The 20,089-nt window shown below is 39.8% G+C and overlaps 1 protein-coding gene across 1 annotated transcript in view; it reads right to left on the reverse strand.

Annotated features, from left to right (window-relative positions):
* si:ch211-246m6.5 (von Willebrand factor D and EGF domain-containing protein) overlaps positions 1–9,221 on the reverse strand; it is a 55,462-nt gene extending 46,241 nt beyond the window's left edge. The window contains exons 1-3 of the mRNA XM_036540811.1: positions 9,175–9,221; positions 1,693–1,877; positions 717–945 (exon numbers count right to left, since the gene is read on the reverse strand). Of these exons, the coding sequence (XP_036396704.1) occupies positions 717–945; positions 1,693–1,877; positions 9,175–9,202 (442 nt within the window). The 5' untranslated portion in view covers positions 9,203–9,221. The remainder of the gene's footprint in view (positions 1–716; positions 946–1,692; positions 1,878–9,174) is intronic.
* Between the last annotated feature and the right edge of the window lie 10,868 nt (positions 9,222–20,089).

Below are 20,089 nucleotides of genomic sequence, written 5' to 3' on the forward strand. Positions count from 1 at the left end.
CTCTGGTATAACACTGGATTGCAGTTTCAAGATGTGAGAGAGTTCTGGAAGAATCTGTGCCCTTTTAGTTACAGACATCTTGAAACTGATTTGTTATCAAAGCTAAAACTTAGAGAAGAAGGTCTGTCTCATTTGTCTGTTAGCTTCCATACAACAGTATTTCAACAATGCATTTCAAGACAAGCAAGACAACATGACTGACGTGAAACAGGAAAAGAGTTTTCCAGTTTGCCATTACGTATAAAACCATGTTCCCAACAAGTCATATGGATGTCATTAATCAACTAATCACTTACATTCCAGGAAGGCTTTAGTGTGTTGTGTGAACAAGCTGAAATTTTCAACACATAATAAATGCTTTATCAGCTTATTCTTTATGTTTACAAGGCCAACTTATAAGGCAAGAGAGGATACTAAACTTTTGTGTATGCCATGTGTAAAAAGTGGCAGAAATATCCTAAATGACAGATGCTGCTCCTATCATTTTTTAAAAACAGCTCAAACTGAAAAATGTACATGTAACAAATAATAAAGCCCTGGCACCAAAGTTCAACTTTTCAGAATGCCTCTGCAAACTCATACTGATGTGCATTGGTTTGACTATTCACGAGACAGGGAAGGATGCATCTCAAAGCCAAAAACAAACCCGGCAGAAACAAAGACATACAAATTGTACTTGAAGGTAAGTTTGATAGGACACGGGGCGGCGGCCTCACCTTTGGCGCAGTAGCCCATGCACCCCTGCGTGGGCTGCAGGTAGTAGACGAAGAAGTCGCCGCAGTTGCGCACGGAGACGGGGATGCGGAAGAGGCAGCAGTCCTTCGTGCTGCCGTGGAAGAACTGCCAGGTGGCGCAGGCCGACAGCTGCCTGACCTCCCCGGGGCGAGGCAGGGAGCTGTCCTTCAGGGACAGCCACACGGGGGCCTGGGTCCCGCACCTGTTCATCTGGGGGGAAGAGCGGGACTCGCTGCTCACCGACCAGGGAACTCATTACGCCAGAGAAGGACAGAGTTCCGCTGTGCGGAGATGCCTAATCAAATCATTCCAACCCATCTCTCTCCATGCTTTCTGACTCCGTGGATATCAGGCAAGTCATGCTTGCAGTGCCATTAAGGAATATTGTGGTTTGCATCTGCACAGGCAATTATCAAAAGTGCTTGCAATGTGCTCAACTATGTATTACCTTGAATGCACCTCTCTAGAAAAAACAACCAGAAATGAAGAAAACCAGATCTATACAATGTTGATTTTATACATCTATCTCACTAGGTAGATATATGAACTGGTATTGCTGTTGATTGTTTTCATTAGCTCTCAAAACTACCTGCTTAACTTAACTTAACTTAAATAAGTCTTAAATTAAGGTGAAGCATCACCACAACCTGAATGAAAATGCTTCAGTTAAAACTGTATTGCACAGTTGTCAGAACTCAAACAAAAATGTGTCATGAGTCATTATAGAAAGGTTTTGAGATGCAACTAATAAATGTAATATAAATGTAATACGAAATAAACATTCATCATTTCATATTTTAATACATGCATTTTGCAAACAGGTTCCTCTGTGACAATCAGACGGGAAGAACCTGCAGTAGCCCAAGGTCGAGCTGTTGGGAAGGTAGCCAGCATGCTAGCTTGGAATATACTGAAGCTACGGTATGGAAAAGTACACAGTAATGTAATTAGGCTTACTTCCACACAGCTGGTTGGCATCTCTGCTGGTTTGTTATCGATCATGAAGCGGTACCAGCCCGGAGGCAGTGAATGGTCACAGATCAGGTCCTGGATGGCTGTGTGCTGCAGTTCCGTTGAGTCAAAATCGATGCTGCGATATGGGTTCTGCAAGGTCCGATAGCCGCCTGGGTAGCATTCTGAGGCTACAAGCACACAAAACAAACCTTAGTTTTCCTAACTGAACGTTAGGTCATCATAAATGCGTAAAGGTTGATGTGTTTCATGGGAATTTAAAATGTTATACTTCACTGTTGCTTGAATAAAATAATAACCTGATCAGCAACTAAAGCTAATACATATTCTATAGTGATTTCTAAGAGGGGTAAGGAAGTGCAAACATTAGATGTGTATCAAAACTGACTAACCTCTGTTTAGGTGACAGCAGTACATTTTGGGTATACAAGAAGAAAAATGTAAACATTCATATGCCTTTAAGGCTTGAAAAACATCAGTCAGTTCATTACATGCAAAGATCAGGGTCAAATCAGCCTTAAGAGCAGCGAACGTTTAAATTGGTTAAAATAACAGTCAGCCAGCTCATTCTTCTATAAACTTTCCACTGAAAAGGTCACCGAAGGCAATGATGCATGACTAGCTCCGTACACATCTCACAGCTGAAACGGGACCAAAAATAGAAGAATGACTTTTAAGGCAAACCTTTCTAATCCCTTGTCATTTTTCTGTGGCAGTGCAGCTGCAAAACCTTCCCCTCTTCTCTGAAACTGAACTGGGTCAAATGACTTGGACTTGCAGTTATCCAGTTCCCATTAATTGTGACATAGACCAAGGCTTGTCTTCAGAGGTTACAGTATATGTGATATTATAATTCAGGTCATAATACAGGTTTAGCATGGCTCTGTCAGGTGTTTCTGTCAACTTTCAGTTCTCAGTTCAGTGGTGATATAATAGCAAATATTACAAAATTGAATGGGGAAAAAAATAAAAATGATATAATTTCTGAATGTCTTTCATGTGCATTATTTATAATTGCAAGGTTCTTCAATGATTAAATGTGCACAGCACCAACAAAAACAAACAAGAACCGTAGAAAAATATTATCAGTGCAAAAACAAGATGAATAAAATTGCAAAACAAAATGAATTCAAGCATGAACACATTTGATCATAAAGGGGAAACAGACAGTAGATCCATGATCCCTTCAGCCTTCTCTGAGGCAGAGGTTTTCTGTCTGGTGAAAGCGCTGATGAAGTCATGTCTCAGCTAGCACTGAAGCGATAAGGCCCTAATTTCCTGCTTAATTCTAGGGTCATTACCATTCAATTATGGACCTAAAGCATCACGTCTCACCAATGCAGTACAATATCCCTAGTTCAGTTCACGCTCAGTGATGTTTAGGCCTCCATTTCCTTCATTGCCACAAGTAATAGTGAGAATGGGTCTCAAGGGTGATTACATGAATATCCAAGATCTCTTTTTCCTGCCAGCAATAACATTTTACAAAAATTATTGATATGATCTAAGAACCCCAATCAGCAGTGATTAAATCTAAGTGATATGGCAAATAGAGACATATTGTCCACGTGAAGCCACACAGAAGAGAATGCCAGAGAGTGTCAAACATATTTTTCATGGGATTTTTAGGAAACGCCACAAAACAAACAGCAAGGAAAATGAAGGAGTTTGAGAGTCATGCACACCGTTCAATGTGTATACCTGGGTACCCAAATCTACCTCATTTAATTCTCCACAGATACTGATTTAACATCCTCTTTTTATCTTAGGCACAAACCTATGACGGGTACCATTCCCAAAACAAAAATAACAGAGCTGCTTTATTGCAACATTCACCTGCATTAAGCATTCCACCATGTTTCTACCATGAACATATTGTGTATGAATGGTAAACAAAATGGCAAACCTATTAAAAGTAATCATAGTTACAGAAAATGGGGAAATTTGAGTTTCCGGCATAGACTTGATTCATCTAAAGCCAGCAATGATTTGCCTTTGTCTGATAGGGTTTTCCATTGAAAATATGTTAACATGAATACCTTATTTAAATAACCTTTGTCTGAAGCAAAGGTTGTCTAAACTGCCATATCAAAAACCTAGGTACAAAGGGTTTGACTTTCCCGTTGAATACTAGTCAAATTAAGCTTTTAATGTGTTTGCTGTGGAGTGGAGTAAGTTCCATAACAAGTCCTTGCTGTCACAAATTCTAGGCAGGAGGTACATATTGTGCAACATCCTAGGCATTACACTGATCGCTTCAATGGTTCAATAATGTTCAACCATGATAATGGAACATTCATTAGAAAGAAATTATAACTCTATAACCTTGAGCAAATAAATACGGGTTACAAAATAATTCACTATGGTTAGGTCCACTGTAAAGCTACACTTTTGGTTTACTGTACACAAAGCACAAATTCAGTATGTGCGCTCAGATCTGAAATGCAATGCCGTTCTAGAATGAAAATCATATTTGCATCTGAAAAGGACTCTCTCTATGCTGCAATGCTCTTAAGGCAGTCATAAAATACATTCTATAAAACACACCAACATCCTTTATATCATACTGTGAGGAGAAAAACCTCTTGAGTGATAACACTGGGAAACCAAGTCCCTTCGCTAGCACAGGACCGGGCTGTGTGTACAGTAAATAAAAGCAAAGCAACACTTCATGAACGCCGCCAGGAACAACAGTGCCAGTCAACAGTGCATTGTATAATCTCCATGCTTGGAATGCTTTGTTGTCTCATGGAGAGTCTGTGATCAGGGCTGAATCAGAGGATTGTTTACGGTCCTCTGATGTTGACTAACCATGTCCGCTGAAAGTGCCGCACCGGAGCCCTTAGGGCTTGTAAATGCCCCGAATTCTCTGTGGCAGGAGCTCTGCTCTGGGGCAAACTAAGAGCTGCATATGGGAAGAGGGATGTACTCCACCCCACCACAAATGTTATAAAAAAATTCTACTATTATTCCTTACTTCAATAATTCTATTATTCATTAATTTAGCAATAAATGGTTTTTCCAAAAGGATGCATAAATTTCATATCTTCCCCAGCAATAGGAAAGACACACTAAAAGAAAGAGTTACTCACATTTTGAACTGTGCACAGTGCCACAGACAGAAGAAAATGACCCTTTTTTGTCATTTCTAATTTGTAATGTTGTTTTGATTTGAAACTCTAGAGGTATATGCCTTAATTCTGAATGACCCATGAAGTTATGAGCACTTCTAGATAATTTTTGGACGGGAAAGTAACTCCAAATATCTAGAAACACACCAGGTGTTATTTGCCTTCTTGTGATCATGAGCACAGTGCTGGTTTTTATCTTCCCAAGAAAAGCATATTATTTAATCTACAGTATTCCCATGGCATTTTTTAATCTCTGTTGACATTCTTCATGTCAGATTAAAACTTTGTTTCTCAAAACATTACAAATGAAGATACTGTGTGCTGAACTGTACTGTGTGAAGACCAGATGGAAAATACAATGGAATGGTCTCTTAATGTGTGCTTCGTCTGCCAAACACTTAGTACATTTTAACAGCACAGTTAAACCAGATTGGCGGTCGTGTAGTCATCTTGAAAAAGACACGTACCTGAAACACCAAAGTGATTAGGTTCCATGTAAGCAACTGTACCTAAAATGATTGTGTAAAGATGCTCACAAATGCTTTCAGTTTGACAGCCAACATCAGTGTCAAAATCATCAGATGTGCTGATGAGATGTTTGTCATTTTTTTAAAGCAAAGGCACTTTGCCAGTTTTCATTTTTTCCCTCCAAACTCTGTATGCAAGTCCACCATTTTGTGTTTTTGACTTTGAAATCATTACACCTCTCACCTTGGGACTGTCCCTGTCAGTTTGGGCTGAATCCAGTGTGTAGCCCGTGCTGGGTGAGCATGTTATTCAGTCAAGTTAAATTAAGCTTCCACTCAAAGGATCGATGAAATATTGAAGAACACTAACACATGATCATGATGATGTTATAATCAGCATATTTGGTTACAAGCCTGACAGCATTTCATAAAAGGGAACCTCATGGTTCTGTCATAACACGTGCAGATCAGTTACAAAGTCAGACACAGGTAGAGCAGTATAGCAGAATATGAACAAAGCAAACAATTTCATGGTTTACAACTGAAGATGTATTAATGATGGCCAACAATTATACTTAAAAGGAAATGTGGTGAGCATTCTGCTGCAAAATGGCTGCCATGCATCACCCTGGTATGTGCTAGGCATTAGTGGTGATTGAGGTGAGTCACCCATCCTCTTTAGAAAGTGTTTTGAGAAACTAGAAAGACTGAAAGGCACAATATAAATGCAATGAATAAGTATTATGTCATTATGATTACAGTATAACATTTACATTTTAAGCAGAAAAAATACAATAGGTACAATTTTTTCCTTTATAGCATGTTTTTTGTTATTCATTGGTCAGGAGTTTGAATAGGCTATATGGAGATCACCGTATACATATTAATTTTTTTTTGTTTGTTTTTTTAATGCACTGTGTAAACAAAGCCAAAAATTTCACAAAACACAAGCCTGATATTTCAGCACTAAAACCACCCATTATTGATTTCAGTCTGTCTACAGCGGAACACAGACATAATAATTGAGATCAAGTCACCCACAATCAAGAAGGAAATTCGTTTTTTCTCCCTTCTGATCCCTGCTGATAAGAATTGTAGTTACAGCAAAGAAGTGTCGATAACAAGGCATTTTGTCCCTTTGGGATTTTGTAGTGGGATCAGGGTGCCAAATTATATGAAATGAGAGTTGTAGAGCACTCAATTAATCTCTCTATACATCAAGCTGATGACGCCTATCAAATGAGACCCAATGATCTGTCACTTCATTGAGACAAATTTTCATTTTAGGATTATTCAGGATGGACATACCTGGTCTCCACCATTCCTCTCATTGAGTGTATAACACATTACATTATATTATTGGCATTTAGCAGATGCTCTTAAAAGTGACTTATATATATTTTTATATATAAATATATATATTTTTTTTTTTACAATGTTATCCATTTATGCAGCCGGATATTTACTGAGGCAATTGTGGGTTACAGGGGTACCAAGGGTACAGTAGCAGTGTCCCAGTGAGGAACTTGCAACCTTCTGGTTATGAATCCTGCTCCTTAACCACTATGCTACACTGCCACACCATTAACACGGTGCTGACACCCCCCGACGAGCCTGACCCGTAGCAAGGCCCAACTATTCAACATTCACAATCTGGTCAGACCGGACCAGTCATCTCCTGTTGACTTCCAGCTACTTAAGTGCAATGGCTGGACAAGTCCTATGAGAGCCTAGCTGAGAGGTGTCAGCTTGATGGAAGTGAGGTGTAACACTACAACTGGAGCGCCTTTAAGCAAATCTTATCTCCACAAAAGTCTTGTTGTATAACTGCGTTTTATCACTTGTAAATTACATTACACTGACAAGAAATCTTCAGCCTCATAGACACAAGGAAGTAAAAGCACCAAAGATGTCCATCTCCCTGATGAGGAATACAAACACAATACTTTCTGGACACTCTGCTCATCAACAACATTTTTCTTGGACAGAAAGACGAAACAAGACTTTTGTTTATATGTACCAGACAAAGAGGCGAATAAAGACAGATAAATTACTGCACCCAGACTTGCAGAAATAGTTCGCAACTCAAAAGCAAACCAGATGTAGGAGGAGGCAACAATGCTTTCAGTTTCTGCCTTTGTTATGTCTCTAATTCTGTCTCCTCTTACCAGCAGGTAATCTTTTGCTCAATTTTCTGGCTCGCACTATGCAAAATGTTTGCATGATCACCAGTATGAACTATACTCTGATCTTTCTATGAAAAGTTCTACCAACATCCCCATGTAATTTTATACAATACTTTATCAAGATGTAAAATGTGAGTGATCTTTAAAAATAACAATAATATTAATCTTGGAATGTGGACAGACATTCACATGCAAACCCATTCGGGGGTCTATAAGACATACCCACAAGCCGGAGCTTTTCAATACAATTGGTGCCTATTTATGAAGACCAGGTTTCTAATTCAGACTACTGCACTAGCTAGATTATTGGGATAAAGAAAAATATTAATGACTATAGCCTTTTAACTTAGATGTGGGCATCAAGGATACATCTAATGATATTTGTTTTAGGCAGAAGAAAGCATCTTCAGTTGATGAGAGTCCCAAATTCACATGAATTACTTTTAAAACAGTAATATCAGCTATTAGACTTCATACAAATTGTGAACGTTCTGAAATTCTTACTTTCAGAACTTTACCATCAGTTTTGCACCTGACTGGGAATGATCAAGCCCTTCTCTTCCATGTCAAGCCATCAATTTAATCGTGTTCACCACGGTGTATAATACCAGCAATTTTCTATAGATTGCATGCGCTCTGAAGATGCCAATATCACGAATGCTCCCGCGTTATTGCTGTAATTAACACGCACAATTCGATCGATCGTCTGTAAAATATGTGATAACGTGACTCATCCAACACCTCACAGGACTCAGATGTCCTGTGATTATCTGGAAAAAAAAATTACCAATGTTTCTCTCTCAGTAATGGCATATACCAACATCTTGAAGAAAGTTTATATTTCCTGTTGACAAGTGGCATCTTCTGAGTCTGTACGTTCATAAGCAAGATAAATTACCAATAACCCCTGTAGAACATAATGTTCTCGTTCACCATGCTGCTTGCAAACCGCAATGACAATTCAAAGAACTAAAATTTCGGCAACTTTTGGTTCATAGAAACCCTGGGTTTGTGTGCTACATTTCCCCAAGTGCACCGAATTGTTTAATCATCAATGGGTTTCTGTAATTGGATACTTTGAAGTAATGCATACAATGTTTCTGATGGATTATTGGCAAGAGTTTGAACAAGTTAATGGATTTAACGCTGCTGGACAAGAGCTCTCAGGACGTAACCTGATCTAAAACACACGCGTGGTACCTGTGAACAGTACAGCTTCTAATAACAGGATTAGTAAAACTTGAAAGGCGTCTATCATTGCGTTTGAACTAAACAAAAACTGCAATAAGAACAGGGTGACCCGATGCAGTTTGACATTGTTAGCCACTAACCGTTCTACACATGTTAGTCCTCTAAGTAAAAAAGTGCGGTGTAAACAAACAAGAAATTGTGGAAACCGCACAACGCCGCAACGCTGTGGTGGTTTCAAAGAGCTCATATCGAAATGAAACGCACTTTGACTCCCAGATCGTTAAATAACTTTTCAAACATGGCACCAACTACAGCAATTCGCCGTAAACAATTTAGCTTGGCAAGACAGAAACAAGCTTGTCGCAGGTTTTTGTTTCCAGAATGTCAACTCACTTCATTTATCCCTCACATTGCAAGCGTTTATTTTTGTAACCACCTACACAGTACTTCTAACCAAAGAAGATCAAAAGAAAAGTTGTCTCTTCCACTTACCTAACTGCGCGAACGCATGAAGTTGCATCAAACAAATGCACACTATACATAGGTAGCCATGGTATATGGAACGTGGAAACTGGCAAAATAGGTTTTCCATAATTCTTTAGCTTTCGAGTTTATCCACGGATCATGTGCATTGGGTGACTGAAGACAGTAGGTCCCATTTGAGTGTTTTAAGAAAAAAAAAATTCTGAAGAGTTTTCTGAAGACTATTTAGAAAGTTATTATCCTGTAGAGGGCTCCGAGGGGTTCCCTTGCATAGTATTTAAAAAGTGTATGCAGTTTAAGGGCTGCAAAAGCCCCCTGTCTGATTTTGACCAGAGCAGACAACAGTCGGGCTCTAAAGGGGAAAAGCCACGTTTTCTAGTCCCTAATTAACTGAATTAGTAGGTGGACCCAGAAACCGGAGCTTACAACGACGATGTCAGGAAAGTTCCCTTGCCTGAACTGAAAGTGCTTGAAAACTGCCTTTTTCTGCAGAAAGGTTAGCATTGCAGACTTAATTTCTATTAACTAAGAGCAACTCTAAAATTATTATTATTATTATTATTGCTTATTATATATTATTATATATACTAATACTAATACTAATATTATATACTTGTTTATTAGTTATGCTTAAAGATATGTAAGAATGAAGCACTGGAAGTGCATATTTTAAATGAATGTGCATATTTCCAATAAACTCAACCATCGTATGCCCTGTATATTCTCAGGGCAACAATTGCTCCGGATTTGATGCCTTTGCCACTACCTACTGGATAGCAGCGTGAGCAGTGCCAGGAATGTGCTTCCCACCTACAGTATAGACCCTGCTGTTCGTCTGATCCAGCTGCTTGGGCACAGCAGGCCTGTTGCTTTGTCTCTTTTGCGGTTTGAGTGCCTTGCCAGCCCAGAGTATGCCTGGGTCAGCTGGAGTCTTGCCACCTGGGGAGGGTCACCCTACTTTTTCTCTGGGGTTCAGACTTTGACTCGTTAACCAGCCCTTGTCAGAAGGGGCTTACCCCCCGTCTGGAGCAGAGCTTAGGACTGTAGATGCACAGCTGCTGAGGTCTCACAGCCCACCTCCTGCTGGAGCCCCTGGCTTAGGGTTCGAGCCACACGGCTTATGCAACCCCCTGACACAGGCTGGATTTGATATCCTATTACATGCCAAAACTTGTACGTGTTTTCTGTGTTATTTTCCTTCAGCAATCTAGGTCACAAACTAAAACTTGCCTAAAGGGACTTTTACAGCCTAGTTTATTGCACAAGTATCTGTTTGTTAGAACGAGTAGCATTTAATGATTTTCCCTTTTTTGCCTTTCAAAGTTTTGAAATTTAACTGTTTGCAAAGCTGCTGCTACACACCTGTCTGTGTGAAAATAGATATAGAATAACTCTAGAAACCCATTATCCTGCAAGTAAAGTCTGTAGAAGTATTCAGATTTTCATTAAAAATTAAAAATGCATTATTTTTATTCAAGGAAAATAGGCAGAGAGAGAATAAATGAGAGGTTTTTTTGTTGTGAGGAACATGATTTATTCAGCTTGAAGGCATTTTTAGCGTAGGATACTTAAACAGTGAGGTGGTGCATGTCCACCCAGCATACTCTTTGAACGCTTTTACTTTGCAGTTGAATCACTAATTTAAAATGTCTGCTTCAGTAATCCCTTAAAATCTGTGAATAATAACAGCGTGAATTATGTAAGATTAGTGCATTAAAGCCCTTTTTTCTTGTGCAGCTCTTTTCTTGTGCAGCTGAGATGCTTTGGGTCTTGTAAATTCATTTTTCAGCAATGTGTGTGTGTGTGTGTGTGTGTGAAGAGAGGGGCTAGTATAGATTGGGGGTGCAGTTAGCTGAGTACTGCAGTGGCGGTGTGCTGCACAACCTGCTCCGCCGTGATCTTGGGGCGTAGAGCATTTGTGGTGTGTGGAACATACCAGCCAGGGTTTCTCAGCCCTCTAATCAATTGGCGTCCCCCTGTTAGGTATGCCACAGTGATAATCTGTCACCAGCAGCGCAGAGGGTATGTGGCCTTGTGCGCCAGTGGCTCAGTGTCAGGGAGAGGGGGGTCCCCGCAGTGGGGGCTGACTCTTTGGCTGCTTATCAAAACAAATGAAGTCAGCGTGGAGTTGGCAACGTTCCAAATGAACTCCTCTATAGCATACTGAAAGAGCCTGATATAGATATCTTTATATGGACGGGGCCATCCAGAACCTCAGCAGCTGAAGCTGTAAGGAGCCCATCAAACACTCATGAAGATAGGCAGGCTGAATTTGTGAGTCATCCTGTCCCTGCCTGCTCTGTTGATTAATAGAAAAAAAGACCTGGGTTTGTGCATCACAATCTTAGTCAGAGATTCAGAATTTTTCCACAATCTTTGTATATTGATGCTTTGTTGCAATATGTGGGCTAAAGCGTGTAAATGAGTAAACATTAATAGTGTTTCATAGCGCACACCACTCTGTGAACCAGCATGTCCAAATGCTCTAAAAATATTTTCATTCAATCTGCTTGAATATCACAACAGGAGACTCACAGATTGCAGTGTTAGAGCATTAAGACTGTTCTTTTCATTTAGAGCTTTTATTTATTTAGAGCTTTTATATGCCTCTGCATTGATATATATGTCTCTTATTGATTATCGCTATGCATCAGTAAGATCATAAACTTACTGGCTGATCCTTTATGGAAAAGATGGACCTGCTGCTATCTGAGAAAATTATATAAATTATATATTACACAAAAGCCCGTAAATAATACACATACGTGTGTATATATACACATTCATAGTCACAAAGGGTTTCAGTCAGTTTTTTTTTACTGACATAAGATGTCTGTACATGCTCTCTGAAGCAATATGTTCAATGTACTAAGATATTCTCAAAAGTGTAATGCACATTTGCAGTATTATTTGACTTCACAAATATAAAACTCAAGGTTACTGTCTTATATTGTATGCATAACGACTTATCTAAAGAGATCCTCATGGCCAGTGTATATATACCCAGCTTGGTTTCACATTACACTTTTACATACTGTATGCAGCCAGCATAAAAGAAGCACATGCTTTTGCTTGTGAGATGGCTAATGGGCATTAAGAGCTTAACGGAACAGTGAGCAGAATTTGGATGGAAACAAGATTTGCAAATTATTGATTATACAGTGGAATTAACAGGGATTTATGAGCAGGCTTTATTTATATCCCTTAACATCACAGACACAATGCCTTTGGGGCATTATCTGGTCTTTACACTAATGAATCAATAATAGTCTTTTGGCTTTAAATTCAACTTTCTGCTTGAAATTAAGATATGGCTATGAAATCATCTTCTAGATGCCACCATTTACAGGATTATTTGAGATGCACAATTGGTTTTATTCAACCCATTGCAGTGTATGTGGGTGGGTGGGGGGAGGATGGGGAAGTCTCATTTGCATTACTGTTGTAAACTCTTGCATAAACAATATAGTATGGTTTTAATTCGGTCAAACAGAAACATTTTGTTATTATAAAGGATCACTTTGTCAGTCATTCCTCAGCCTAAAGTTCCATTGCTGGACTTTACTTACCACATACCATGTGCCAATTAACAGAGCCAGACCTGATGTTTTCATAATAAACCCCAAGCTCATTCTCTGAAACTGTCACATGAAAGATGACAGAGAGAGGTTAGCCGTCAAATTAAGATGGAATGTCATAGCAATCTGTAATCGTATGTCATGAGTTGATAACAGTTCTGGCTCCAGTTTGTGCTATAATGGACATGTCCACTTTAATATCAGCAGGGGCAAGTATATCTCCAGTGTATACAGTAATTATGCTACTTCCCAGCTAGTGTGTCTTCCTCTTGTAGCTCACACCAAAGGGTCAAGTCTCTTTGGATGGTGTCATGAAAACAAGATTAACCAAGGCTCACTTCTTTTTTTTTTTAAGACAGAGCAGAATGATTAAAAGGTAGGAATCTTTTCAAATCAATGCTCCCTAGGCCCACAATGGCAGAAGGTCAGTTTTAAAAAGGTCCTGATAGGTCTGATGCTGTCGGATCTTGGGGTAGCAATAATCTGAAATCTCCTCCTCTAAAGGGCAATTAAAATCTTTTACACTTGTGTGTCCAAGGGTCCACATCCCCAGCATTGCTTCTGGCGCAGAGAGTAAGCACATTCCTCAAATGCTCCTGAGCTTGGAGGAAGGGAGGAAAGCTGCCTTAATTATCAACAGTGTATACTATTTTGCCTGTCATAATTAATTGGAGGGTGCTGCCAATAGGACTGGTTGTCCCCGCAATTAGAGCAGACAAAAATAATAACATGCAATATTCGTTTAAAGCTGTTATTTTTTTCATTGTTCTGTACTGTACTGTTGTGTACAGTATGTGTCTATTTTGAAATGTTAAGTCCTTACCACTCTAAAAAGCTCCAATTTATGAAAAAAAAAATCATCTTTCAGTTTCAAGGTAAGTGTTCTGAACTTTTTCACCATTGTGCTGTAAAAGGGTCATTTTTTCAATATGCTGTCATTGATTTTTGATTCATGCAAGGGGAATTCACAGGAGAGCAAGACATTCTATTTTCTTCAAAGTCGCACAATTAAAGTAAACCTAATAACCTCCTGGTATGTGAAAGAGAAATTAATTGCGTTTAATGCGTAATGTAAGTTCTGAGCCTGATATGTGATCGACATGCAGCTTAGGCAAGTGTACATTTTACCATGCCATCTCACACTTATAATTAAAAAAGAAACCACATACTGTGAGGAAATCAAGTACAGGTATCTCTGAGTGTGTAATTCTGCTATGTAATTCCTACTACTAGATTATGACTAACCAATGTCGTTGAATGACGTTAATAACAAAGAAACCTAATTACTACCTTACAGTTCAGTGAAGGCCTTCAATATCCAGGTGTTACAAACTTAGTTTCAACAGTCCTTGAATCTTTTTGCAAACAGTCTGCAAAGCCATGGCTTGTAATTCTGCAAATTGTGGTGGATGTCTTTTAATATTCAGCCCCTCTGAAGATTGTGTCTGAGCCTGTGATGAGGGACTAAAAGAAATGTCATCCTTCACTGTGGAATAAACAAGAAACAGGAACATTTTTTCAATGGGCTGTTTTTACCTGTATTTTATTTTTGAACATGTATAAATTCCTGTTTGAGGAACAATGTTCTCTCTGGTAGCGGCAGACAGAGACGTGAATAATCTGGAAGTGCCTATCTACCACACTTTGCTCACAGGGGACTCCTCCTCCCTCCTTCCTCTCTATTGGTTAAAGCTTCACAGGGGAGGAATTAAGGAGACATCTCTCCTTGTGAAACACCCGTTGTTCCTTAATAACACTGGACATGATAAGCCATTGAGATAACTCTCCACAATGTGTGAATTCATTGAGGCTGGGAGCACACGGCCAGCTTGAGGCAGAGCACGTCTCTCTTTAAATTTCACTCAGGTGGGATACGGCACTCACCATGTTTTGGCACCAGGTTCTTCTTCACACAGAAGGTATTCATTACATCGAGGTGCTTGTTTCTCCTGCTCTGGCTATAGCTCCATTCTGCATTTTTTTCAATACAGAAGGAAGTGGCATACAAAGGGATTTTTCTAACGGTCACATAGTTGAACATATCACTGTTTTTTATAGTTCTATAGGCGTTTGGAATGCAACAGAGAAACAAATTTTCTTCATAGTCAGATCATTTAGCAGTTACACCACAACACTAATGGAAATGAACTAATGCAACGGGGCACAACAGTTTACCATATCTTTTCCATTTCAGTCTATAATTTTAGAAGTCGCTTTAAACAAAGCAGCAGCACAACAGTGCCATTAAAGTAAAAATGCTCCCACAGTGTTTTACTTCAGTAAATGCTGTGTCATCAGCATTACCCTCCTGTGCTGTGATAGAATGCACTTCTTAAGTGCCTTCCTCCAAGGTAAATGAACTTTATTGTTGGCGGGGGGGGGGGGGGGGGGGGGGGGGGTGTTCTTAGAGGCCTTTGATGTCAGGTCTCAGCCATGAGAATGCCAGCTGAAGAGATCTCAGACTTCCTCCTAAACCATTCCAGATGTTACACATCCTTTTACTGTGAGAAATGAGAGCACCGAGACTGACAACCCTCTGCTTCCCATAACTGGCAGGCCCATTAGAATCTGGGGAGCAAGTGTAATCGAACATAGCACTGCTCACTGCGCTAAGTGCTTGCCAGGAAGGCACAGCCTGTACTGAAAGCCTGATTCGGGCTTCCCAAAATCCTGGTCTAAAAGTGAACGCCTTGTCCTTTGCTCCGACATGCCGGGTGTTTCAAATCATTTTCTTGAGAGGTTTTAGTGAAAGTCTCTCTCTCCCCTCACATCAAAACAAAGTTATAAAGGGCAGAGTAATAAATAAAAAAAAATAAATAAACTGCCCATTCTTTTGTGTGGCCTAGGGGGGAGTACAAAAGTCAGAGCTTCCATTGCCTGAGATTGTGTTCACATGTAGTCTGAAGTGTTCACCGATACAGTCCGAAGTTGCATTTAATGTTGTTTCCTAAGAAATAGCACCAGAGTGCTAGGATTTCTCCCCTTTTTTATGTAACCATGTTTTTGGAGTCGTCAATTGTACATTGTGCTTGCCTCACAGTGACAACCTCAGCATTTGCACAGGAGCGCTGGAGTGAGACAAATGTAATCCTTCAATACATTGGCACTTACCCAATGGTCATTTTTTCACACTACGAGTCACACAGTACACCATGGTGAAGTGGATCCTCATTGGAGGGTAGGTGGTATTCCACTGACATCATCAGAGTAACCAGCAAACTCCTGATGATTTGCAAGGTGCTTGAGAGTGGTGAGACAAGGGAACCTTGGCTGACCTACACACCCCTATCCCTGGTGGAGCAAAGCCAATTGGTTCCGCCGCTGTGGGGTCCCTGTCCTCAAGTGTGGTTTTTACCTTCTAATGGCTTTTTGTGCACAAAACACACTCAAAGTTTAATCTGATCACAGCCAGTGCCCATGATGTATCTTCCTTGTAAGTCCCAAAATCGAGAATGGGCCCATAATTCAGAGGGTAACGGGAAGAGAGTCCAGAGAAAACAATGTCTGACTATACACTGTGACACGTCTCTGGACGTATGGAGTTTGTGTGTCTGCTCTCTCTCGCATTCTGTTCCGTCCTCCATTTTCTTTCTCTTTTTTTTTTTTTTATTTAGATGGGCACCCCGCTGCGATTGGGTGAGGAACGAGTCGGAAAATTTAAAAGGAGGAAGGCTCGGGATGTAGGAGCGCTTCCCCTCTTGATACTGACCGTCCCGTGAACTGCTAGAGTGCTAGCTGGTGATGCACATCGGTGTGTGTGCGCTCTCTGTTAAATTTGTAAATAGTTGTAAATACTTTCTTAGTGTTATCTTTTTGTTATTTAGCCAGCAGATAGTAGGGGGTGGGTTCCATTTTCTGTTGTTGGTTTTTTCCTCTTGTTTTTGGATAGATAGGGCGTCAGGGAAGAGACTGTGTTTTGTGTTGAATAAAAAACTGACTTTATTTATGTTGTGTGTTTTGGACTGGTGACAAGAAAGGGGGGTGTCCATGCATTTTATTTTATGTTACACCTCACCCTAGACGGGGTCGTAACACACTGTATTAAACTTTTATTCAGTTATTGAGAAAACATATACACCTTGTAAGGACACAGCATAAGCTAAGGCCGATTTTTAAGAACTTGATGTGGATAATAAATTGAGTGAAACAGAACAGTGTTCCATTTTGCATATTTAAGTTGTTACTATTTAAGATTTCTATTTTAAGATGTAAAGCCACCTGCTATGTAATTTAATATAGTACTGCTATAGCAATTTCTGGAATGACTTCCCTTATCATGTGCCAGAATCTGAGAATCAATATTTAAATCTACAGCAATGATGTCATAGTTCAACTGATGAGGTTCCCTGAGGTTCCCCTCACTTTATTATGGACTGAATTATGGCACCACAGAGTTGTGACACTGCTGCTATCAATCACTACTTTGTGGGAGTGTGGTGGTGCGGGGGGGGGGGGGGGGGGGGGTGATATAGCCTGCCTTCTCTTTTATTGTCCCCTCTCTCCCTCCTCCGAGCTGTCTAGATACTACACCCAATGCAGCACCTACTTTACTACAGGTCCACGTCAGGAAGGCCGTCAGCCAATCATCACGGAGGCCCTGCTGTACCCCAGATACAGTGCAATAATGAACAAGACAGCCAAACTTTCTGAATCTGCTGCAGCTTGGTTTCCTCTCTCATTAACTCAAGCTGATTATTCAACAAAACAGGCGATGTAAATTTGCTCTTCAGTCTGCATCTTTGGTTGCCATTAGGAAACAAAGGATTAAACTTTTTGTGAAATCATTGTATGTGACTGCAAGGCATTTTAGGGCATATCCGATATCAGTTTCTTAAATGCAATCTGTGGAGGACTCCTTATCAATTCATTTAGTGTGCTATGTCAGGTAGCGCTGACATCATTTTGCCCAATGTTCTGTTTTAGAACAAGCTAATGTCTACAAATAATATTAACTTTTGAGGGTATACTTGACTTATAAGCATTATGATAAATAAAAAAGCTAAATGCACAATACTCATATTTACAGCAGTGGCTGTAATTAAATCTGATTCACCTCATGGATTTGTATTGTCCCTGTCGCGGCCACCGTGAAATATACGGCAACTGTTTTTTTCCTCCCTGCCATCAACAGAAGTTTCCCTCCTGTGAAGTACAAAAAGTTTCACCAAAGGAGTAAAAGTCATGTAGCGCTGATTTCTCCTTACTGCAGAACTTGCATGGGTAGAGGTGTAATAGGGCGAGGACAATTCCTTTTCATAGCACACCATTGAACATCAGAACTGTAAATTAGAAAAAATGTTCAAGGAGATTTATACAAGAGCACCCTAGCAGCATGTGGGAATTACCATGAAATGCCTTTGAGAATTTTGAGGGCATGAGCAGATATTAGACACGGTCACCTCTCACCCGGTGCTGTGGAAATGCTTCCGAGCATGCCCCACCCCCACCCCTGCCCTCCTTTGATGAGAGGTGGAGGGAGTTTGGTTTAAATGTCCATTCCTTTGTGTTACCATTGTAATAGAAGTGCAACACAGTGGTCATACTAGATACAAAGCTGCTTCTAAAAACTGAGTGATGTTCAATAAACAGCTGACCACTTCAAAACACAGAGACAATTCAATGATCTTTTAACATAAATACTTGCTTATACAAAAAAAGAAAAAAAAATACTAATTACATGACAATAGTGTCTTGGAATGTATGCCACCAAAGATATGGTCGCACCTCTGTACAGTTAAATATTTATGCAAAGCCAGCTGAGTCATTTCTTTTTTGATTTAGAATGATGCAAGCTCTTTTATCTCGAGGTTAGAGGAACTGGGAAAATCATTGGAGCTGGAGCATGCCTTTGACAGATGAATGGGCTGAAAAAGTGAAGGGAAATGTCTGTGTTGTCTGCCTGACTGTAAGGATCACATCAGTTCACATTAGCACCGCGACTGAACAGCTCCCACCCTTTTTCTGAAGTTCATCCCCCCTCAGACTGTTCCGTGAAAAAGAAAAGAAATGCAGAGGGAAACCAAAAACATCACCACTTTGCTTACCAGACACTTCAGGTGCATTGAAGGCATGCTGGTGCTTAGTCAAACCAAGCTGTGGGATTATGGGGGTGCATAAATAAAAGCACTTCATTGTAACTGGATTTTAACTAGCACCGTGCACGCTGTCTTAACATGTTTATAGCCATTACACATGAAGCAGCTGCCTTGTGAAGTAATGTGATGCATATCTGGAACTCTGTAACTTGTGTTATATTGTCGCCTGTGCTGGCGTTATGTGTGGCACATGAATGTTAGCGCTCAGGGACCCTCTCTGTCATCTTCCTACACTTGGCTGCCCATCATGGATTCCAGAGAAAAGGCTGCACTGGGATCTGATGCAATCATCTCTTCTGATTACTGGCATAAACAGAGGGACCACCTTCATGGAAGTCTGCATACTGCCATGTAGCTCCAACATGTGTTCAACGACTATATTAAATATCTTGGCTTGTGAACTGATTTAATGCACATTTTATGATGCAGACCCCTTTTAAAAGTGCTTACAAAATTCACAGGAGTCCAAGAATGTCACTTCACTAATTTGAGCCTAACCCACACAAATTGTTTGTCTCAGAGTCCATCAAAGCAATATTAGTTTGAAAATAATATTGCTTTGATTTCTGAAAGGATTTGTACTCTAGGGGTGGTTCATGTGTTGTTGTAAAATGTATAACATGGGTATTTATTTAAACAGGTAAAATATATCATGTTGATTACTCTTTTAAGGAAAGAGGTTAGTCCATAAAATAAGCAATATAAGTAAACTAGCTATCCAGAAAGCCTTTCATTCTTATTCACAGGCCAAATACTTACATGGAAGTTTGGATACAAAGGAAAAAGTGCAAAAACACTGTGAGCATATCTATTTGAGCACCAGCAACAGAGTGAGAATTTCAAAACCTTTTTAATGAGGTTTGCCTCATTTCAACTAGCAAAAAGGGTTGGACGTGCCAAGATTTTTGAAAATTGGAAGTGGCTTCAATCTCTTAATTAGATTTTTGTATTATCATTATTATTTGAAAATAATGTTGTGCTGCATAAGAGGTCACAGTGAGGTAATGGCTTCGGTTTATCCTGGCCCAGTGCAGCTTGATCTTTAATTATTAGTTGCACATTGCACCCTGTTGTGATGTTTCATGTCTCTTTCATTAATAATTAATACTTATTCAGCAATTAGCCAAACTATCAAAGAAAAATAAATGAATCAACTGGACAAAACACATTGTGTGTGTGCATGTGCAAACAGTAGTACTTCAGTTAAAAACTCACAACCATGTCATAGAACTAAGATGATTTTTTTCTTCC

This window comes from Megalops cyprinoides, chromosome 11 (assembly GCF_013368585.1).
Source record: "Megalops cyprinoides isolate fMegCyp1 chromosome 11, fMegCyp1.pri, whole genome shotgun sequence".
NCBI lineage: Eukaryota > Metazoa > Chordata > Actinopteri > Elopiformes > Megalopidae > Megalops > Megalops cyprinoides.